Genomic DNA, 23,255 nt, shown 5'->3' on the forward strand with positions numbered 1-23,255 from the left:
GGCCACCATCTTCAGGGGGACCCGTTGTGGAAGGTTTCCCAGGGACGTGAGCCCCTCCGCGTGCTCAGCCTCAGCACCACACAAGTGCCCTAAGCTTTGTGTCCCACGCAGCACAGACAGGGGAAGGCATGCACTGTTACACAGAAGCCACACGTGAGTGTGTGTGTGTGTGTACACCAGGTGCGCGTGGCACGGAGGCAGGTGGGGTGGCAGGGCTTGTGGACAGAGGTGTTCGAAGAACAAGAGCAGGAGAAGCGGGAAGATGGGTGAGGTCGTGGGTGATGAAGTCTTCCAGTTTTTTTTTTTTTTTTTTAAGATGTATTTATTTATTTGAAAGGCAGAGAGAGAGAGAGAGAGAGGTCTTCCTTCCGCTGGTTCCCCAAATGGCTGCAACCAGGGGCCTGGAGCTCCCTCCGGGTCTCCCACGCAGGTACAGGAGCCCAAGGACTTGAGCCATCTTCTACTGCTTTTCCAAGCATATTAGCAGGGAGCTGGATCAGAAGCAGAGAAGCCGGGACTCGAACCTACACCCCATGTGGGATGCCGGCACTGAAGGCGCTGGCTTTACGAACTATGCCAGGGCCGCCGCCCCACCCTTTGCCTTTTAAGAGCTTAAACTAAATCTACCCCCGACCCCCCCACACACACGCAGTTGTTTCAGCGTGATTTTGAAATAACAGAGATGTGTTGCAAATGCATGCTCGCAGAAGTGAGCAACTGACTTCAAGTCTGAACACCTCTCCAGCGGGGTGTTTCAGTTTGACATTCACGTTGGCAAACGGTCCGGCAGAGGGACCAAAGACAAGTTCCTGGGAGGAAGGGAAGGATGGGAGGAGCCTAAACGGAACCCTATGGGACTGGGGAGTGGGGAGCAGCAGCACCAGCACCCCAAATAACTCTGGTTTGAACCCGGGCTGTTCCACTTCCAATCTGGCTTCCTGCTGATGGCCTGGGAAGGCAGTAGAAGATGGCCCAAGTGTTTGGGCTTTGGATTGGCTCAGCTCCAGCCGTTGTGGCCATTTGGAGAGTGAACCAGCAGATGGAAGATCTTCCTCTCTGTGTCTCCCTCTGTCTGTAACTCTGCCTCTCATGTAAATAAATAAATATTTAAAAAGAAAAAAAAAGTCCCAAAGTATAAAAAATTGAACAAGGACAAGTGCGCTGGTCTAGCCTAGGGCCCTGAACCTCAGCACAAGGACAGAGTCTTAGCCACAGTGCCTAGAAGCAGTCCTGGCTCCCACACTGGATTCCAGCAGCTGTGGCAGGTGAAACCCCCTCTGGACATTGCCAGATATTCCCGAGGAACAAAATCGCCCTGGATTGAGAGCCACTGGTTTCGACTAACTGCTTGGAAAAGCTACATTTTCACCGAGTAAAGATAGCCACCGACTGTAGGAACCAGACAGCATTTTGGGGCGAAAGTTGCCAAACCCGACCAACCTGCCCTGGATATCCAAAGGGTAGCACAGAAGCAGAGACAAGGGAAAACCTTCAGCTTCTAGACACAGGTGTGTGGCTTTTAGGGAGCCATTGCCCTATTTTAAAGCAATCCTGGGACACCCAATGAAAAATAGGAAAAAAAAAGGGGGGGGGAATGAAAAGATATTGACCATTGCACTTGAACTCCAGCAGTAAAAGAGGCAGAACAGGCAAGACCACAGGATCTGTAATTCTGCACCCCGGAAGCTGCCGCACAAACACCTGTCAGCTCCCTTTTAGTTCGGAGGCTGTGGATGGGGTTGAGTCTTTGCCCCCGCCCCCCACCCCCACCCCCGTCTGTCTGTCCACCAAGCATTTCCCAGGCTTCGCTTGGGAAAGAAGCATTTAAAAAAATGGACTGCCCCTTCATTTCATAGCCAGTCAGATGAAGACAGCCACGGAAGCTGAACTCGGGTTCCGTACATGTTTTTTAACAGAGAAAGGACCCATCGCTCACGTGCAGTCCTTAAAGGAGAGACCTCGGAAGCTGTACAAATTGGCCTCGCAGATAAGATCATGCACTCTCTCTTTCCCCTGTCTCCCATCCAGCGGGCAGAGAGGGAAACGGGCTCAGTGACCCGGGTCTCTCCTGTTCCTCAGCACAGCGCGATGATTTATGATTCCTAAGCCTGAGAATTTCGGAAGCCGCTGAACATGAAAAGAGCGAAAAATCTCCCAAGTCAAGAGAAAGAAAGGAGATGACTGGCTGGAGTGTGTTCTTCCCAGAGTCTGAAACACAACTCTGAAAGCTGTCACGGGTATGCACGGCACGGGCCCCTGCAGACAAAAAGGGTTATTTTATCCAGATGATTCCCCCACATCGCAGGGGAAAGGAACTCATTTGTAATCATCAAAGGAATGCTGACAGACTTGAAACGGGATTACACTCTATTATACTCATCCGCATTAAAGATTTGTTTTGGAGATCATTCTTGGGTTTCTTCCTCCCTGCTCCTCCAACCCCAGATGAGGTGATTTGTATTCACGGGGCATCCGAGGCAGACGATTCACAAACACGCACCTCACACGCGGGGGAACTGAGTTCCCAGCATTCGTGTTGCCTGGTTTGCTGTGTGTGGAAACCTTGGCTCTCGGGTCAAAACTGACCCCAAGCATCACTTCGTTAATGCAGAAGAGAGTCAGTGTCCAGGGCCTGAGCAAGCAAGTGAGACAAGCGTCAGAGAACACACGGTTCAGAAATGCACACATGGGAGTGCAAAATCTCAGCGTGAGCAGAGTTATCCGGAAGGTCTGTGGACACGCTGCTAAGCCCTCAGCTCGAGGGCTGTGGCTTGGCTACTGTTTTTGGAGACTGAGACCTTCCTCAGATGCCTCGCTGATTCTTTGTGTTATCCAGGAACCAACCAAAAAGCAAGGCTCCCCAGGACAAAAATCATTTCTTTGGAGTAGCCCCTGTATCAGCCCCAGCACGGTGGCTGGAGCCAGAGAAACTTCAGAACGTTTCCCCCACCAGGGGAGGACACTGCTGGGTACCTCGGGCTGGAAGTCAGAGGTTGGTGGACGAGCTCGGTGGTTCAGTAAAATGTCTCATCATTTCAGCTGACCAAGGAACTACATATCGGGTACAGGCAGCTGATGCAGGGGTGCCTGGGTTCAAGTCCTAGCTCCGCTCTCTACTCCGCTTCCTGCTAATGCACCCTGGGAGGCAGCAGGTGATGGCACAAGGACTTGGATCCTTGCCACCCATGTGGGAGACTTGGGTTGGGTTCTGGGGTCCTGGCTTCAGCCTAGCCTACCTTCAGCTTTTGTAGGGATTTGGGGAGAGGACTAGCAGATTCAGAGATCTCTCTTCTCTCTGAATTTCAAACAAAATATCTTAGAAAACATCTCTCTTGGATGACATTCTATAAGTAGGAAGACAGAAGAAAAATGGTGGCAATGTGCATTAGAAGTTGTACGATTTCTTTGCTCACCACTGCTTTTCTTACTTTCTCTTGCATTCATTCTAGACTCAGTATTCTACTTTATGAAGTACACCCTTTAGTAATTCCTTCAGAAAAGAGTTATTAGTGGCAAATTTATATTTATTTCATATTCACCCTTAAAAATAGATTCAATGGAAAAAAAAAAAAAACAAGCATACTTTCCTTCCAGCTCCCCGCTAATGCACCTGGGAAGTCCAAGTACTTGGGCCTGCACCCATGTGGAAGACCCAGATGGAGTTCCAGGTTCCTGACCTCAACTTGGTTCAAGTTTAGCCACTGTGGCTACTAAGGGTATGAACACCAGATGGAATTTCTCCTCTCTCTTTCTCTTGGTCACTCTGCCTTTCAAGCAAATAAACAAAATAATTTTTAAAATATACATTAACTGGGCTGGCGCCGTGGTTCAATAGGCTAATCCTCTGCCTGCAGTGCCGGCACCCCGGGTTCTAGTTGCAGTCGGGGTGCTGGATTCTGTCCTGGTTGCTCCTCTTCCAGTCCAGCTCTGTGCTGTGGACCGGGAAGGCAGTGGAGGATGGCCCAAGTGCTTGGGCTCTGCACCCGCATTGGGAGACCAGAAGAAGCACCTGGCTCCTGGCTTCAGATCAGCGGCCATTGCAGGGTGAACCAACGGCAAAGGAAGACCTTTCTCTCTGTCTCTCTCTCTCTCACTGTCCACTCTGTCTGTCAAAAAATAAAAAAAAATTTAAAAAATACATTAACTGGAGATTTATTTATATATATATATATATGTGTGTGTGTGTGTGTGTGTGTGTGTATGGACTGACAGTTGTACTTTTTCCTAAGAAGCTGGAAAATATTACCTCCTGGATATTCCATTCCTGATCCACCTCCCTGCTGATGCACATGGGAAGGCAGTGAATGTCACCCATGTGGGAGACCTGGCACAGACCTCACTGCTGTGGCCATTTGGGGAGTGAACCAGAGGATGGAAAAATCACTCTCTTCTCTGTCTCTCCTCTTGATGTTGCTCTCTGCCTTTCAAATAAGTAAATAAATCTTTTTTTTTTTTGACAGGCAGAGTGGACAGTGAGAGAGAGAGAGACAGAGAGAAAGGTCTTCCTTTGCCGTTGGTTCACCCTCCAATGGCCGTCGCGGCCGGCACGCTGCGGCCGGCGCACCGCGCTGATCCGATGGCAGGAGCCAGGAGCCAAGTGCTTTTCCTGGTCTCCCATGGGGTGCAGGGTCCAAGCACCTGGGCCATCCTCCACTGCACTCCCTGGCCACAGCAGAGAGCTGGCCTGGACGAGGGGCAACCGGGACAGAATCCGGCGCCCCGACCGGGACTAGAACCCAGTGTGCCGGCGCCACTAGGCGGAGGATTAGCCTAGTGAGCCGCGGCGCCGGCCTAGTAAATAAATCTTAAAAGTAAAAAATACTACTGCTTTGCCTTTAGTATTTTCTAGTTTCAATAGGCTACACATAGGTATAAATTTATAGTATTTGTCTTGCTTGAGAGGTTTGAATCTGCATCTTTCATCAATTCTTGAAAACAGGTTCTAGGATTCCACTACTTTGAGTGCTGCCTCTTGTTTAACCTGGCTTCTCTTGCTGGAATCTGATCAAATATATGTTAAACCTTCATTCTATCCCTTATGTCTTATAAATTTTCTTCCATAGGCCAGCACCGTGGCTCACTAGGCTAATCCTCCGCCTACAGCACTGGTACTCTGGGTTCTAGTCCCGGTTGGGACATCGGTTCTGTCCCAGTTGCTCCTCTTCCAGTCCAGCTCTCTGCTGTGGCCCAGGGAAGCACCTGGCTCCTGGCTTCGGATTGGCACTGCACACCAGCTGTAGCAGCCATTTGAGGGGTGAACCAATGGAAGGAAGACCTTTCTCTCTCTTTCTCTCTCACTAACTCTGCCTGTCAAAAAACTTTTTTTTCTTCCATAGTTTCCATGTCTTTACCTTCTTTGCTTAATTCTGGATAATTTCCCTCCAGTTTTATTTTCCAGCTCATTGTTTCTCTCTTCAGCTATATCTAATCTGCTCTTTAACCCATCTAATTTAATTTTAATTTCAATGAACATATGGATATAGACTTATTCAATGAATATTCTATATACATAATTTCAATGAATATACTTTTCCATGGATATAGACAATCATTTCTTTTTCAACATATTTGTTTTTTCTCTATGGACTAAGAACTCTGGTGTTGCTGTTGACCATTGCTCCTACAATGTAATTTAGAATTGTAATTCATATTCAGCAGTATTTCTCCCATAGAAATATTGAGGTTCTTGTGTTGACAGCATTTCCATACAGGGAGTATCCATTTTTTTAAAGATTTACTTATTTATTTATTTGAGAGGCAGAGTTACAGAGAGAGAGACAGAGACAGAAAGAGAAATCTTCTACTCATTGGTTCGCTCCCCGAGTGGCCACAATGGCTGGAGCTGGGCCGATCTGAAGCCAGAAGCCAGGAATTTCTTCCATATCTCCCACATGGGTGCAGGGGCCAAGCACGTGGGCCACCTTCCACCACTTTCCCAGACTGTTCACAGAGAGCTGGATGAGAAGTAGAGAAGCCAGGACTCGAACCTTTGCCCAGGTGGGATGCCAATGCCGCCCGCAGGCAGAAGCTTAACCTACTAGGCCACAGCACTGGATCCCATGTGTTTGTTTCGCCATATGCTGTGACAACTGTATTAGTTTCTTAGCTTAGGTTTCCAAGAAAAGTAGTGTGCATTCAAAATCTAGACTCTCAAAAAGGCCCTGATTAGACATTTTAAAGGGAAAATTTTAAAGATATATTTATTTGAAAGGTAGACCATCAGAGAAGGAGACAATGGCACACACACACATACACACACACACACACACAGAGCAAGGGAGATCCTCATCTGTTGGCTCACTCCCCAGAGGGCCACAACTGCTAGGGCTGGGCCAGGCCAAAGCCAAGGGCCAGGAACTCAGGGTCTCCCACATGGGTGGCAGGGGTCAACTTTCCCTGTCTTCCCACGCACGTCAGCAGGAAGCTGGGCTAGAATCGGAGCAGCAGGGACTCAATCAGCACTCCGACAGGGACCCTGCTGTCGCAAGCAGCAGCTCTACCCACTACGTCACAACATTAGCCCTAGGAAATCATTGTTTTCTCCAATCCTAACCCAGGCGGAGACAATTGTTCTAGTCATTTTCTTTGTAAGAATATTGATTTATCTTTTTATTAAATATTATTCCTTCAAGGTCCTGGCTTTATATAGAGATCTTTATTCCGATTCCAGTCTGTCTCGGTTTACTGTGTCATCTCCTGCCCTTATGCACCTGTTAAATCCTGGTTGTCAAGACCATCAAACCCTAGCATAGCCACTTGGTCAGCACCAGCTAACTCCTCTGGTTCTCTGCTCCCCATTTTTGTTCCCAGAACGTTCCTTATATTCTTTCCCTTCCACATTCAAAGGATGTTTATGTTTTGGCCATCAGTTCTAGGTGTATTCTTGGGGAAATAACTTCAGAACACCATCCACCATATTTTCAAAAACATATTACCAAAACTAATCTACAATTAATTCTTTGGAGCTGGATGGTGCTATCTTGAGACAAGACATGGAATGAACAATACCTGTAAGTGATGGGAAAGAGAGTTAACTCCAGAGGCTGGTGCTACGGCCTACTGGGTAAAGCTGTCACCTGCATCCCATATGGGTGTAGGTTTGAGTTCCAGTTCCAGCTGCTCTATTTTTGATCCAGCTCCATACAACTGAGCCTGGGAATGCAGTGGAGGACAGCCTAAATACTTGGACCCTTGGAAGACCTGGAAGAAGCTCCTGGCTCCTGGCTTCAGCCTGACCCAGCTCTGGCCATTGCAGCCATTTGGGGAGTGAACCAGCAGATGGAAGATTCTCTCTCTCTCTCTCTCTCTGCCTCTGCCTCTGCCTCTCCGTAACTCAGCCTTTCAAATAAATAAATAAATCGTTAAAAAAAAGATTTGACTAGCAGGTTAAGAGGTAAGCAGTACATAAGTGCCATTACTTTAAACTACTCGCAATGTACTTATTGTATGCCTCAGTATCAGAAAAACTGCAGGGGAGATGGTGTTGTGGTGCAGTTGACCAAGCCTCTGCCTGCAACACTGGCATCCCATATCAGAGTACCGTTCAAGTCTTGGCTGCTCTGCTTCCAATCCATCTCCCTGCTAATGCACTTGGGAAAGTAGCAGATGATGACCCAAGTACTTAAAGTTGCCACCCAATTGGGAGACCCAGATGGCGTTCCTGGCTCCTGGCTTCAGTCTGGCCCAGCCCTGGCTGTTGCAGCCATTTGGGGAGTGAATCAGCAATGGAAGACTCTCTATATATCTCTTTGTCTCTCCCTCCATGTCTGTAAATCTGCCTGTCAGATAAACAAATACATCTTAAAAAAAAAAAGAAAGAAAGAATGTGATGAGCATTAAGCTGACAGAATGGCTGTGAATACAATGACTTTTATAATACGAACCCCAGGGGCTGGTACTGTGGGGGAGTGGGTGAAGCCACTGCCTCCAGTGCCGAAATCCCATATGGGCACTGATTCAAGTCCTGGCCGCTCCACTTCTGATCCAGCTCTCTGCTGTGGCCTGGGAAAGCAGTAGAAGGTGGCCCAAGTGCTTGGGTCCCTGCAACCACATGGGAGACCTGGAAGAAACTCCTAGCTCCTGGTTTCAGATTGGCACAGCTCCAGCTGTTGCAGCCATCTGGAGAGTGAACCAGTGGATGGAAGATTCTCTCTCTGCCTCTGCCTCTCTGTAACTCTGCCTTTCAAATAAATAAATAAATCTATAATAATAATAATAATAATAATATGAACCCCATCAGTAAAAAACATTTTAAGAACACATCTTCAACATATATACAATTATTTATAAATTACATGTTATCATATTGTCAACTCATGTGTTCCATAGAAGCAAAACCTAATTCTATTTATTTACTTACTGGAGAGACAGAGAGATCTACATCTCCTAGTTCACTCTTCCAAATGCCAGCAATGAGCAAGACTGGGCCAGACCAAAGCTGGAAGCCCAGAGCCCCGATCAGGCCTCCCACAAGAGTGGCAGAGAGCTGATTACTTGCACTGGGACTACTGCCTCCTGGGGTCTGCATTAGCAGGAAGCTGGAGGCAGGAGCAGGAGCTGCGAACTGAATCCAGGCCGTCGAGCGTGGGATGTGAGCATCCTAACCACCAGGCTAAATGCCTGTCCCCTAACACCAAGTTCTAACATCTTCCTCCTCCATTCCTCTGGGTCCCACAGGAGTGCATCCACTTCGGAATAAGCGTGAGGAAAAGGTGGGTGGTACGGACGGGAAGAGGGCAGACTACTCAGTGGGCGCCTGAGACAGCAGTGCACCTTCCATCAGCTACAGTCAGACGTGGGTGGACCACAGGGTTATACCGGAACTGAAAAATTCTTATTGCCTAGTGACACAGAAGCTGCCAAAGCATCCTAACACAAGGCATTCCTCACGTGTTTGTGGTGATGCTGGTGTGACACCCACTGCACTGCCAGTATTTAAAAATACGTCCGATTACGCACATTATGTAAGAAGTCACTATGTCACCAGGCCACGTATTCACTGCACTATACGTATGCCATTGTCTCGGTCCTAGTTTACTGGAAGGGAGCAAGCACATAGGAATGACAGCAGCTCATCCATCTCGTGCTCACCGAGTCTCCTGGTTGCATGGAGAGTCCACGCCGAGTGTCTGACCCACACCATCACTGCTTGTGCGCATGTACACTGTGACATCCCCACAACAGCTAAATCACCCAGTGCCGCGGTGGTCAGAACGTGCGCCTTCATCCAGTGACCTGTGACCCTGTCTAGACAGCTCAGGCAGATTGTGGCACTTTTTTCTTTTTCCAGCCTTCTTCCCCAGCTCAGTACCCCTGAAGGCCAAATCTCTCCATCTGGCCGGACCCCTGGGTTGGAGGCTGCCTCTGTCCTGGTTTTCCTGGCTCAGTGGCCTAGGATCAGTGAGCAATCCTCCCTGGGCTGAACTCCCATCTGTGAGAATGGGGGCCAGCATTGTGGTGCAGAGGGTTAAGCTGCCACCTGCAACACTGATATCCTATGTGCCTGCAGGTTCAAGTCCCGGCTGCTCCACTTCCAATCCTGCACTCTACTAATGCACTTGGGAAAGCAGCAAGAGATGGCCCAAGTGCTTGGGGCCCTGCATCCACTTTGGGGAGATCTGGATGGAGTTCCAGGCTCTCATCTTTGGCCTAGTCCAGCCCCAGCCATTGTAACTATTTGGGGAGTGAATCAGCAAATGGAATTTCTCTCTCTGATCTCTCTCTCTCTCTCTCTCTCTCTCTAACTCTGCCTTTCAAATAAATAAACAAATCTTTAATATATGTGTATATAAGTGAGGCTAATACTAACTGCATAGGGTTGCTATGAGAGTGAACTCAGATAACACTGAGCTCAACTAATGTTTCCTCTGGTCCTTTCTCTTCCTTCCCTGAAGTGTTGCCAGGCTGCCCTTTCCTATTATAAAGCACCTGGGAGACCGAGGCCATCAATAACGGGAGCACTGAGCGCCCAGACGCCCCTTGTCCGCCTTAGAAAGAGCCGGCAGAACATTTCCCAGCCGTGGGCGCTTTCCGTGGAAACGGACGTGCAGATTGAGATGCCTGGTCAACCCCTGAAGACATTCGCTCTGTTCTTCTTGGGTTGCTGGCTGGCTTTTCACGCCATAAAAACATTTTAAGATGAAAATACCCTGGAGAGGCCAGCGCTGTGGCTCAGTGGGTTAAAGCCCTAGCCTTCAGTGTCAGCATCCCATATAGGTGCCGATTTGAGTCCTTGCTGCTCCACTTCCAATCCAGCGCCCTGCTGATGCTCCTGGGAAAGCAGCAGAAGATGACCCAAGTGCTTGGGCCCCTGCACTTGTGTGGGAGACCTGGAAGAAGCTCCTGGCTCCTGGTTTCAGCCTGTCCCAGCTCCAGTCATTGCAGCCATCTGGGGAGTGAACCAGCGGAATGGAAGCCCTCTCTCTCTCTCTCTCTCTCTCTCACTCTACCTCTCTCTTTCAAATAAATAAAATAAATCTTTGGAAGAAAGAAAGAGAGAGAGAGAGAGAGAGAGAATAACCATAGGATAAAAGGATGGCTAAGGCAGAATGCAATGCAGAGGGGAGTGTGTGTGCACACAGGTGCTGGGAGGAGGTGACGAGCTGGGAAAAGGCTGCCCTGGTCTCCCTGGGGATACCCAGCCAGGCCTGTGGCTCTGCAAGAACTGGTGTGGGGCAGTAGGCAGTCCTCTCCTTGGGGCCCCAGTGCAGGGGCCCCCTCTCTGCAGTACATTCAAAACATCCAGGAACTTCCAAAAAGTCTCCAGTGCCTGGCCCATGAGACCAGAGGCCGTGGGGTGGGATCTTGCACACCCCCTACGTCATCCAGTGTAACCGGGGCAGCTCGACGCCTATCAGGAGGAAGAGGCAGGACGGGAAGGCTCAAGCTGTCCAATCCACCTGTGCTGCCTCCCTGGGGACCTGCTTCCCACTCTCAGCGACTGAAGTTCTACGTTCCGAAATGCCTGGCCGATGCAACAAAGCACTGCCGCTCAAGTTCACGGGTTGGGCTGCGAGCGATCTGTGTCCAAACACACATGTTGCAGGCCTGGCCTCCAAGACCCTACCCTGTGACCTCCACAGTGTGTTTGAAGATGGGGGTGACTGAGTCAAAATGAGATCGTTAGAGCGGGCTCTAGAGCAAGAGGATGCTGTCCTTTTTGAGAGGCGACTGGACGCAGTGTGTCTGCAGGAGGAAGACCCCGTGGAGACGCAGAGCGAGGAGGGCCTCTGTGAGCCCACGAGGGAGACCACAGAAGGATCGATCTGCTCTTGGACTTGCAGCCTCCCCATCTGTGAGAACAGACTTTTCTGTGGTGCCTTTGTTGTGGCAGCCGGAGCTCGTGAGCACAGTCCAACACCGCGAACCACGTGTTGCTGGCACGCAGCTGCCGATGGCACTAGTAGAATCCCGGGCCACCTGTGTCACACAGCGACTTTTCTTTGAGATCTGGGGACATTTGGGAGGAGAAGAAGGACCTTGAAGGCTGCCCCCAACCTCCCCTCCGCTTCCCTCATTCACACTTTGAGTCCCAGGGCAAAACCAAACGTGTAAACACACGGTCAATACCACTTTGTCCAAGTGGCAGGGGTGCCCCAGGAGTTCCAGTGGGAACGAGAACCATTTTCCACTCTTTCCTTCCTCTCTCCCCACTCCTACGCATAAGCCTGTCCATTGCTTTGAATTTCTTTGTGAAATGAGAAAGTAAAAGAACAGGAGAGAAAGAGAAGCAGAGAAAGGGAGACCCAGCCTGCCCTTGGCCGAGAACCAACACAGTCAAACCATCAAAAACCAAGTCCTGAGGGGCCGTGCCAGAGACACACTGGACACCACGCTTGAAGGCAGAGCAAAATGGAGACGATCCCTTGGCCACCATGGCTAGAACCAGAAAGAGCACCCCTCCCTCCTCTCACCTCTCATCTGCCCTCCAGCTCTCCGGACAAAGAGGATGCTAAGGATGACATGACACTTTGTTGTCACTTTTTTTAAAAAAAAGATCAGCGATCAATTTGGACCTCTCAGGCCAAATGCTGAAATTGGGAATGCAGTCAAAAGAACAGAGCTCCGTCCCAAAGAGGGAGATGGACGGGAGCCAAGCACATTTTGAGTGTAGGATTAAGGATCAGAGACACTAATTTTGCGTGAACTGCTCTTGCCTTCACCGGGATGTATTTTTAATGCAGTGATGATAGCCTTCCAGTGGCCACTGGCAAACTCTCAACATCTTTGTGGAGGAGAGAGAAGAGGGTGTTTAAGGGCCTATTTCCTAGCAGGCTTGGGGGTGATTAGCACAAGTCACGAGCACGTGGGGGGAGGGGGAGGCCACCATGCTGCTTCTGGGTTATTAAGAGTGAGATCCGATGCTGGAATCCCTAGGGCAAAAAAATCAATGACCCAGGAAAACGACACCAGCTGACAGCCCCAGGGAAAGGCTTAAGTTACTTTCCAAAACTCTGCCCCGTCCCGGTACTGGACAGATAATGGCTGGGACCCTGGCATTCTGCCGCTTTGTTTTACAGGATCTACCATCCCGGTCCTCCTTTGCAAGGGCAAAGGGGTCCCAAGCTGGCTCCATTCTCTGCCAGTTTTTGCTGTGTTCCTCTTATTTAGAAATCAAGCAGGTATCTGCTTTGCTGAGCGCTGCTGTCTAGCCCTCAGCTACTGCTGCAAGGCTGGTGGGGGAGGGGTCTGCTATCTCTTTATGGACCTGTGCTTGGTGTGTATACACTCCTCCAAGAAGGAGGAGCCTTCTTGTCCCCAGATAAACAGGCAGCCAGCTTTGAGGCCATGGGAGCTCAGAGCAATGTGATCAGGATCCACTGCTTCAACCAAAACATTCGCCCAAACATCTTTAAAGCTTGGGACTTAACCCTTTCTGCTGTTCATCACGTAGCTGGGGGCCCCTAAGAGTCGTTAAGTCTTCATTCCAATCAGCCAACTTTGGGAGGCTTCTCTTTCTCTTTCTCCCCTCACCCCACGCTCTAGTAGAATGTAGGTTTCAGCCCGAGTGTGCCTGAGGTTTGGGAGAACACTTATGTTTCTTTCCTTCTCCCAAAAAGGCTCCCTGCTAACTCTCTCCTTGGAGGACATTGATCAGAGGAAAAATGGGGCCGGGCTGTGGGTGGATCTGACATCCTCACCAACTACTGCTTTCGCAGGGGCATTTTAGAAGCTAGACCGGCAGGCTGGCGCTGTGGTGTAGTGGGTTGTCTTCACCTGTGGCACCACCATCCCATATGGGTACTGGTTTGAGTCCTGGCTGCCCCACTTCTGATTCAGCTTCCTGCTGATGGCCTGGGAAAGCACTGGAAGTTGGCTCAAGTGCCTGGGCCCCTGCACCCACATGGGAAACCCGGAAGAAGCTCCTGGGTCCTGAAAATTGGGGAGTGAACCAGCGGAAGGAAGACTTCTCTCTGTCTCTCCCATTCTCTGTAACTCTGCTTCTCGAATAAATGAATACATCTTAAAAAAAAAAAAAAGCTGGAGGTCACTTCCATGGGGAAAGCAGAAGGAAATGTCTTCTATCATTCATATGACTTAGACCTCTGTCAAAGCATGGGTCCCCCTCAGGAATGTGGGTGGTGACCTGCACAGTGTTAGAATATTGGGACTGCTTCCCTAGAGAAACAAACTCGTCTATAATCTGTGAAAACAACCTGATGGTTACATCGCAGTTGGCCTAAAGCAATATTTGTTCAGTTGCAGTGGTGTCACTGGGCTCGTCGGATTCCAGTTCTTTCTTACATTAGTCAGAGCTAGGTGATGGCTCAGCCCAGCACTGCTCTCCACCGCTCAGATCAGCAAACACAGAGCTTTTCTCGCAGCCAAGCAAGTTCTGTTAGGAACAAAAATAAGTCAATAGCATCTGAAAGGGGAGACGCGTTTCACCCAGCATTCTTACCACAAAGGCTTGATCTTGCGGTGCTGGATTTTAAGGGCTGAGGTTTGCTTGCCAAATAGGCATATCTTGGCTTCCTTCACTAGGCAGGATCCCTGCCTTGATATTAAATATTCAAAGCAAAGCACCTCTGACCTAAGGCTCTCGGCTAACAATGACATTCTCTGTAAGTGAACCAGAAGCCCAGCTCAGCTTCCAGCTGGCCAGTGTTCCTCGCCGCGTACTAGTCTCCAGCACCAACAGCACCCACCAGGGGCTCACTTCATTTACCAGAGTATCTTGCAAAAGATGCTGCGTGGCCAGTACCTGCAGGACATATGCAAAGTCTGGAAGATTCCTGGGGAAGGAGAAGTGGGCTGGGCTGGGCTGGGCTGGGGCAGGGTGCAGGCCTTGCCAGAGAGAGAGAAAGAGGGGAGAGAGAGAGAGCTGTTACAGTTGCAAGGACAATTGTACCAGAAGCAAGTGCAACCACTAAGCATCAGCACGTGCTCCCGTGGCCATGGCCAACCCTGAAACTCCTTTCTTTTAGCACAGTCACCTCTGTAACCCCAGAACAATCTGAGATCCTCTTCCAGGGCATGAGTTAGAATTCCCCCGAAAGAAAAGTCCCGTCGCTGACTCGGGAGGAGGAGGTCCTTGTTTCTTGTAAAGGGACTGGAGAGGGGGCGCTGACGCACTGCGGAGGCACGGCACGGCCCTGGGTGAGTGGCGTGGGCTGCTCCACCGGACACCCGGCCCCTGCGGGATCCCTCCTTCCCTCCCGGTACGGGCTTCAGACCCGGTGCGCTCCGGGCTAGTCTTCTGGCACGGATACCTGGGAGGCTGGCTGGGACGCCCCAGTCTCCGCGGGTGGCAAACAGAACGCGACTCCTCCAACCACAACACGTGTACTCCAAAAAGCGGCGCGCGGTACAGAGCTCAACCTCGGGCGCCTCCAGCGAACGCGCGCGCGCGGCCAGGCCAGGTCCGCGATGTTGGGAAATTAAGGTCAGCGGCGGGGCGAGAAACCCTGACAACACCACACATGCTTCCTTGCCAAGGGCTCACATCAGGCAAGGAGACTACGAACGCGACTCAACTTTAATTCAACTTGGCCGTGGCCCTTGGGAGCCAGCAGCCAAGGGCTCCGCCGGCGCACGGCGGCGCTGGGGGCGCACGACGACAGAGCGCGCACTTACCGGAGAAGTCCGTGAGCGCTGCGATCTCTTTGGAGCACACCAGGACGGTGCAGTAGAAGAGGCGCAGGAACTGCCCCGGCGGCTCTACCTGCCTGCGGAGGCCGGGATGCTGGGCGGGCTGGGGCGCGGGCGGCGGGCGCGCGTGTCCCAGCAGGAGCATGGTGCGCGGCGGGGCGCGGGCCCGGGGCGCGCGGGGGATTGCCGGGCTCTGGGTGGCGTCACATGGCGGGGCGAGCGGGTGGCTAGCGGCTCCGCGGACCCCCCCGCCGCCTCCCGGCCCAGGCTGCCCGAGTCTCCTCCCCGGCGCGGCCGGGCCCCGGCTCCCCAGCAAAGGGGAGGGGGCGGAGACCTGGGGCGGGGCGAGGAGCCCCGGGAAGGATCCGCGTAGTTTCCCCGAGAGGAAATCTCCGCTGCCGCCGCCGCACCGGAGGAAGCGAGGGGGCTGGCAGGGAAAGCGTCGCCTTCGCGAGCCCCACGACTGCCGAGGTCGGTCCCTGGCGCGCTGCCCGCCGCCGCCAAAGGCGCTCCAAATAGCGTCCCAGGGCCGGGCAACGCCAGCGCCTTCCAGGCCGGGGTCGCAGCCCCGGAGACGACCCGTCACCCCGTGCCCGGCCCGCACTGGCTGCGTGCCAGCTCACCCCGGCCGCGGGAGGAGCGCGGCCAGTGCCCGTGACGCACTTTGGAGCCAGCGCCGCGCGTGCAGTGTGGGCGCCTCCAGGGCGGGGCGGAGCGGGGCCAGCGGGAAGGTGGGGTCCTGGAGGCGTGGGGTCGCGGCGCCGCCACCCCCGCTCCCGCCGGGCGGGGTGCCGGAGCGCGCGCACTCATCCTATGTCACAGAAAGCCACCCTGAGCCCCGGCGTTTAGCCCAGGTTCGCGCAACCTGGACAGGAACGAGCCAGGGGTCTCCACGCGGGGCTGATGGCTCCCGAGCGGGTTTCCTCTCTCTCTCTAGCCTCCTTCGGGTGCTGGTTGTCCTTAGAGCTGGGAGATTTGACACCTGACCGGGCGTACACAGCCGCCTGGCGCTCATAATTGGGCTTTGTTCTTTAAAATGGGCCACAGCATCTTTCTGAACCTCTCGATTACCGCGCAGTGTGACCCACGTTTGGGCACCGAATCCCCGGGGCGAGGAGCGGGGCTGCGAGGCCTTGGCACCCGGGAACCCATGACAAGTGTAGCGCGGGGGCCCCGCGGCCGCGCGCCCTGGGACCCCCCTTAGACCCGAACCCTGAGGCCCGGGCCGGGCCGGGCCGGGCCGGGCGGCGCCGGCGGGAGGGAGGAGGGCCCGGCGGGCGGGCGCTGGGCACAAAGTGTTCCCGAACACCGCGAAGGGCCTGCCAAGTTCGCGGCGGGTCTGACGCGGAAACGTAGATAATGAGGCCCCAGGGCGGGGCCGGGCGCGCGGCCCCGGCGGCCCCAGGGCTGCGAAGGCCCCGGCGAGGCCGCGGGAGAGCGAAAGCGGAGGCGCCGCCCGCGCCCGCGCCGGAGGTGAGCAGCCGAGCTGCGGAGGGGTGGATGCCGGCGGTGCCACTGTGTGCTCGCCTCGGGCTGGGGCCGCAGGACGCGGGGTCCCAGCCCCTTCCATCCGTCTGGGGATGAGCCGGTAAATGCTGAGCATGGGCGACCGTGGGCTGGGGACCCGGGCGCCAGGCACAGTGGTTTTGAAAATCTGTCTTAACAAGACTAGCTCTTAGCGTGCGTTTTTCTAGGCTGGGGCATCTGAGCCTGGAGGAGTCAGGCGAGGATGCCCCGCACTTGGGAGCCGTTCAATAAACCATGTTTGCTCAGAAACTCGGGTCCTTTTGTATTTTCTGTCCACTCCTCCGTCCAGTTGCGGGTGACCGTTCACTGCTAGGGGTGGGGACTGCTGGTCCAGGGAGGGGCCCCGCTCCCTGAGGGCTGGGCGTCTGCGCTGGCTTCCAGATGCCAGTGGGGGAGCTGTTACTGACAGTGGGTGCACCTGTCAAGTGGCTAAGGAGCAATCCGGGGTAGGCGGTGAGGACTTAGTGATGTGCCTGAAACAAGACCTGGAACACAGCAAGTGCTGGGTCAGTGTTGGCCATTATTACAGCCGGGAAGACACACGCTGAAGCCACCATGCGCTTTTATGGGGATGTGTGACCCAAGGGGTCTTGGAGGCGAAGGAGAGTCCCGGGAGATGCTAGGGAACACGTTTTAAGGCAAGATGAGGGAGGGAGCTGGGAAGCTGGCCCAGCAAGAGCAAGCTCAAGCCAGGTGTTTGCAGGAAATGAACAATTGAGGCAAAGGGACCGGCATGTTGAAATCCATTAGGAGTGTGGCCCTGTGGGAGAACAGAGAGAAGTGTGGCATGGCTGCAGCAGACCAAGGAGCAGGGTGTTGGCCAGGCCGGAGCCCAGGTCCCTGGAGACCTTGGGGATCAGTTCCGTCTTTACCTGCAGGTGATAAATGGTTGTCAGCAGCAGTGTGACATGACTAGATGCTCTGGCTGCTGAGTGCCAATGGACCGGAGGGGTCAAAAGTAGGTTCAGGGACCGGCGCTGTGGAGGAGCAGCTAAAGCTGCTGCCTGCAGAGCCAGCATCCCTTGTGGCATTGGCTCCAGTCCTGGCTGCTCCACTTCCCATCCAGCTCCCTGCTGAGGCACCTGGGAAGGCAGTAGAAGACGGCGCAAGTGCTTTGGCTCCTGCACCCATGTGGGAGACCCAGAAGAAGCTCCTGGCTTTTGGCTTTAGATCCACCCAACTCTTGCCATTTCGGTCATTTGGAGAGTGAATCAGCGGATGGAAGAAAGACCTCTTTCTCTGCCTCTCACTCTGTCACTCTGCCTTTCAAATAAATAAGTCTTTAAAGAAAAGCTATGCACACCCTTCTGTGTACTTTATCAACTCTAGATTATTCATGGTACCTAATGCAATGTAAATATTATATAAATAGTTGTTTTATTATATTGTTTAGAGACTAAGAGAAAAAAAATCTTTACATGTTCAGTGCAATGCAGATTTTCCCCCCAAATATATTTCAGTGGGTACGGTTCCAGATACATTTCCAGTAAATTTCAGTTTCCAATACAGATGGAAGGCCAACTGTGTAGACCTCAAGGAATTGAAAGCGGAGACTCAAGCAGATCCGTATACACTGACGTTCATGGCAGCGTTACTCACAGTAGCCAAAGGTAGAGGCAATCTCAAGTCCATCAGAGAGTGAGTGAGTGGATAAACAAGAGCGTGCCCGGGGCCAGAGCTGCGATGTAGCAAGTTGCCGCCTGAAGTGCTGGCAACTCACATGGGCACCAGTTCAAGTCCCGGCTGCTCCATTTCCAATCCAGCTCTCTGCTATGGCCTGGGAAAGCAGTAGAAGATGGCCCAAGACCTTGGGACCCTGCGTCTGCATGGGAGACCCAGAAGAAGCTCCTGGATCCTGGCTTCAGATCGGTGCAGCCCTAGCCGTTGTGGCCAATTGGGGAGTGAACCAGTGGACGGAAGACCTCTCTTTCTCTCTCTCTCTGCCTCACTTTCTCTCTGTATTTAACTCTGATTTTCAAATAAGTAAATAAATGTTTTTTTAAAAAGTCAATAATGTAATATATAAAAACCACTGAATTATACACTTAAGTGGATGAGTGGTATGGTATGTGAATTATGTCTCAATGAAGCTGTTAAAAAAAAATCAAACAGGCAGGCATTTGGCATGACAGTTAGCCACCTGGGACACCAGCATCCCATGTCTGAGTGCCTGGGTTCAAATCCCAGCTCTGTTCCTGATCCCAGCACACCCTGGGGGGCAGCAGATGGTGACTCAAGTACTTGGGTCCCTGCCACCCCTGTGGGAGACCCGGATTTCCATGCTTTAGTTTTGACTTGGCCCAGTCCCAGCTGCTGTGGGCATTTGGGGAGTGAACCAGCAGATGCCAGATTCTCTCTGTCTCTTTCTCTCCTCCTTTAAAATGAAATGAAATACAAAAAATTATTTAATCAAACAGCAACAGAGTGGGCCTGGGGACATTATCGGGGGGGGGGGGTGGAGGCAGTCAGGAGCGGGTGGTTGTGCTCAGGGTTGGGGAGCTTCAAGCCCTGAGGGAAAGGGAAGTGGCCAAATGGGAAAGATGTTCAGAAGGGCAATGGATGGGGCCGTGTGGCCTGGTGGCTGCAGGGCAGGAGCAGGAGCCTGGGGGATGATGCCCTGGCTTCCCTCTGCCTGGCCCCTCTCAGCTCCTTGCTGTTAAATCAGAAGACTTTAGTCCTCATCTGATCTATTTAAGAATTTTTTAAAGCACATGTGCTTGGTTCAGCTGCTAAGACACAGGTTGGGTCGCCCACGTCTCATATCAGAACACCTACATCAGATTCCCAGCTCTGGGTTCTGACTCCAGCCTCCTGCTGATGAAGACCCTGGCAGGCAGTGCCTGGGTTTCTGGCACTCACAAGGGAAACCTGGATTGGGTTCCCAGATTTGCTTGGGCCCAGTGGGGCCCAGTCCTAGGCAATGTGAGCATTTGGGGAGTAAACCCGTGGATGGGTGCACTCCCCTTCTGTCCCTGTCTCTCAAATAAATAAACAAAAACCTTGATAAAGATTTAGTTTGGATGCAACAAACATGCTTTGAGTGTTACACACACAATACCTTAAGAGGAATGTTGTCATCTGGCACGAAAACTAACTACAGGTTGAACATTCGCAAGTGGGAAGTTTTACACCTAACCTCACCCGATAGGTTGCAGCCAAACCACAGGTGGCATATTAACAATAGTGTGTGAAATCACCATCAGCCCGTGTGTACACTTGTATGTGAAACATACATCAATTTTTTTTGACAGGCAGAGTTAGACAGTGAGAGAGACAGAGAGAAAGGTCTTCCTTCCATTGGTTCACCCCTCAAATGGCTGCTACGGGCTGGCGTGCTGTGCCAATCCGAAGCCAGGACCAGGTGCTTCTCCTGGTCTCCCATGCAGGTGTAGGGCCGAAGGACCTGGGCCATCCTCCACTGCACTCCCTGGCCACAGCAGAGGGCTGGCCTGGAAGAGGGGCAACCGGGACAGAATCCGGCGCCCCGACCGGGACTAGAACCCGGGGTAGTGGCGCCACAGGTGGAGGATTAGCCAAGTGAGCAGCGGTGCCAGCACATACATCAAATTTTAAAAAAATATATTTATTTATTTAAAGGGCAGAGTGATGGAGAGGCGACTTCCAGCTCTATCTTCCCCCTTGCTCAGTATCCTGGTTGCTTCCTTCCTCATACGACCCAGCCTATTTTGGAAGATAATATTGTGCTTTGCACTCAGATTCCAGTCTTGAGGGGCTGGCACTGTGGCATAGTGGGCTCAGCCTCTGCCTGAGGCACTGGGATCCCATATGGGTGCTGGTTCAAGTCCCGGCTGCTCCACTTCAGATCCAGCTCTCTGCTGTGGCCTGGGATAGCAGTGGAAGATGGCCCAAGTGCTTGGGCCCCTGCACCTGCATGGGAGACCTGGAAGAAGCTCCTGGCTCCTGGCTTCGGATCAGCGCAGCTCCGGCTGTTGCGGCCATCTGGGGAGTAAACCAGCGGATGGAAGACCTCTCTCTCTCTCTCTGCCTCTCTCTGTAACTCTACTTCTCTAATAAATAAATAAAATCTTAAAAAAAAAAAAAGTCCAGTCTTGAGTATGTTCCTTCACCAGGACCAGCAAAGGGCAGGTTTTTGGTTTCCAACAGAAATGAGCCGAAGCCATTCTGAGCAGACGCAGCCACCACGTGTCAGCCTCCAAGAATCCAACCTGGCAGCCCAGAAGAGTGAGCCCTAGTGCTGCGCAGGACCAGCAAGGCTGGTTTTTAGGCAGTAAGTGCTGCTTTGTTTATCGAGCTGGCGCTAAGGAGACACGTCAATAGCAAAGAGTCGGTTGGTGAGGACTGACCGAGCTGTGGTGTCCTAGAAATTTGCCTGGGGAATGTCTGACCCAGAAACCCACGGGAGGAGGTTGTGAATGCTAATGCAGGTTTGCAAAGAGGCTCACCTGCCCCATTGGGGTGCTCAGGGTTGGTACTTGGCTGTGCTCCTGACTCCAGCTTCCTGCTAATGCCGATCCGGGGAAGCAGCAGTGATGGGTTGAGTTCCCAGCTCCTGGCTTCAACACTCGGCCCAGGGCCACTGGGTAGCAAACCAGGGAATGAGAACCCCCCCTCCCGCCTCTCAAGTTAAAAAAAAATTATGTGAGCAGCAGTCAGCTGATATCCATACCAACAGTCCATCCAAGGTCAAAAGCATCTTGTCCAATAGTGTCCACTCAAGTTCAAGTCAGATATCTTTGCGTCAAGTCCCAGCTCTGCCGCTTGGAGGCAGCCAGCCCTGGAGGAGACACTTCACCTCCCTGCCTCTCGCCTTCGCACATCTGCAAATCCAGGAAGTTCCACACTGAAGTCCCTGTTGGCTTTAGAAACCCGTGACCTACTTAAAATTGATGTAGGATTTCAGGAAACTGGTCTGAATCCATATCGATTCCTTGACATGCCTTACTATATTCTTAAACATATATTTTTTCATTTACTTTGTGCATAAGCCCTCCATTTGGTTAAATGTTACTCCTGTTTTCTTGTTCATAAAGAAGGCAGCAGCTTCATAAGTCAAGTTTTTGGGGGGCTCTTCTGAACGACCGAATTATCATTTCCCATTCGTGGGAATCTCTCAGTGTGGGAACTCCTGAGTGTCCAGGGGTGACTCAGGTTCTGGAAGAAGGCCTGGAGCCCATCCTGGAGGAAGCAGACATCTTTTTTCCCTTGGAGGCTGGGTGGGGCTAGGGTCCCCCTGGAGCCCTGAGGCTTCTGGGCACTAATTCAGTGCCTGCAGCAATGCTGCAGGAAGCTGGGCCAGCCTGGGGGTTCCTGAGAGCAAGGGGCAGTTTTTGGTGGAAAGAGGGGGGCCATCAAAGAAGGAGGTACCTTTCTCTGAAGGGAGGAGAGAACTTCCACTTTGACCATGGCCTTGTCTAATAAGGTCAGAGTTTGTGAACTCAGGAGGCTTCCATAGCCTTGGCAGCTCATGACAAGAGCCTCCGATGATCACTGACATCATAAATAAGAGTGTCAATTGTTAAACTGATGTCAATTGTTAAATCAACAACAGGGGTCACTGTGCACTTGCTCCCCATGTAGGACCTTGGTCCTTAATGTGTTGTACTATGAGAATTAACGGTAAAACTAGTCTTCAAACAGTACTTTATACTTTGTGTGTCTGTGTGGGTACAAATAGTTGAAATCTTTGCTTAGTATGGAGTTGATCTTCTGTATATAAAGATAATTAAAAATTAATCTTAATGAAGAATGGGATGGGAGAGGGAGTAGGAGATGGGATGGTTTGCAGGTGGGAGGGTGGTTATGGGGTGAAACACCACCATAATCCAAAAGTTGTACTTTTGAGAGTTATATTTATTAAATAAAATTTTCTAATAAAAAAAGAAAGCAAGGGGCAGTTTGTCTCCAGGACCACACCCCCATCCCCTCCCCACCCCCTCTCTCTTCCCTTCCACTTGGGAACCAGACATGCTTCTTGCTTCTCTGCCATCAGGCAGGACCGTGCGCTGGTGGAAGGAGCCGGCTGTGTGTCGGAGGGAGGCGCTCTGGCTCCAGGAAACCAAGCTTCCCTAAGTGCAGAGCAGTGGCGAATGGTTCGGCATTCAGAGGCTCAAACCCCAGCTCTGCCAAGATTGGTACTGTGGGTTGTGGTGGCACTTAGAGCGAGAAGGCCCTCAGCACGTTAGGCTCGCACAGGCGCCACCATGAGGAGGGACAAGGTCGACTTGTGGACTTGATATATTATGATGTCTCAGGCAGAAGACGCTACTCCGCTTTTTTTTTTTTTTTTTTTTTTTTTTTGACAGGCAGAGTGGACAGTGAGAGAGACAGAGAGAAAGGTCTTCCTTTGCTGTTGGTTCACCCTCCAATGGCCGCCGCGGCTGGCGCACCGTGCTGATCCGATGGCAGGAGCCAGGTGCTTATCCTGGTCTCCCATGGAGTGCAGGGCCCAAGTACTTGGGCCATCCTCCACTGCACTCCCGGGCCACAGCAGAGAGCTGGCCTGGAAGAGGGGCAACCGGGACAGAATCCGGCGCCCCGACCGGGACTAGAACCCGGTGTGCCAGCGCCACAGCTACTCCACTTTCGTGACCAAACACACTTTGCTGGGGCAGGCGTTGTGGTGCTGCAGGCTATGCCACTGTTTGCGATGCCTACAT

General features: G+C 52.1%; 1 protein-coding gene across 6 annotated transcripts in view; it reads right to left on the reverse strand.

Annotated features, from left to right (window-relative positions):
* Nucleotides 1-16,461, reverse strand: part of EVA1C (eva-1 homolog C) — an 88,735-nt gene extending 72,274 nt beyond the window's left edge. The window contains exon 1 of one of the 6 annotated variants that reach the window (XM_051859497.2): nt 15,076-16,461. In XM_051859497.2, the coding sequence (XP_051715457.2) occupies nt 15,076-15,235 (160 nt within the window). In that variant the 5' untranslated portion in view covers nt 15,236-16,461. The remainder of the gene's footprint in view (nt 1-15,075) is intronic. The other 5 variants (XM_070071876.1, XM_008267184.4, XM_051859491.2 and 2 more) reach the window with 5 other exon arrangements.
* Between the last annotated feature and the right edge of the window lie 6,794 nt (nt 16,462-23,255).

This window comes from Oryctolagus cuniculus, chromosome 4 (genome assembly GCF_964237555.1).
Source record: "Oryctolagus cuniculus chromosome 4, mOryCun1.1, whole genome shotgun sequence".
Lineage (NCBI taxonomy): Eukaryota > Metazoa > Chordata > Mammalia > Lagomorpha > Leporidae > Oryctolagus > Oryctolagus cuniculus.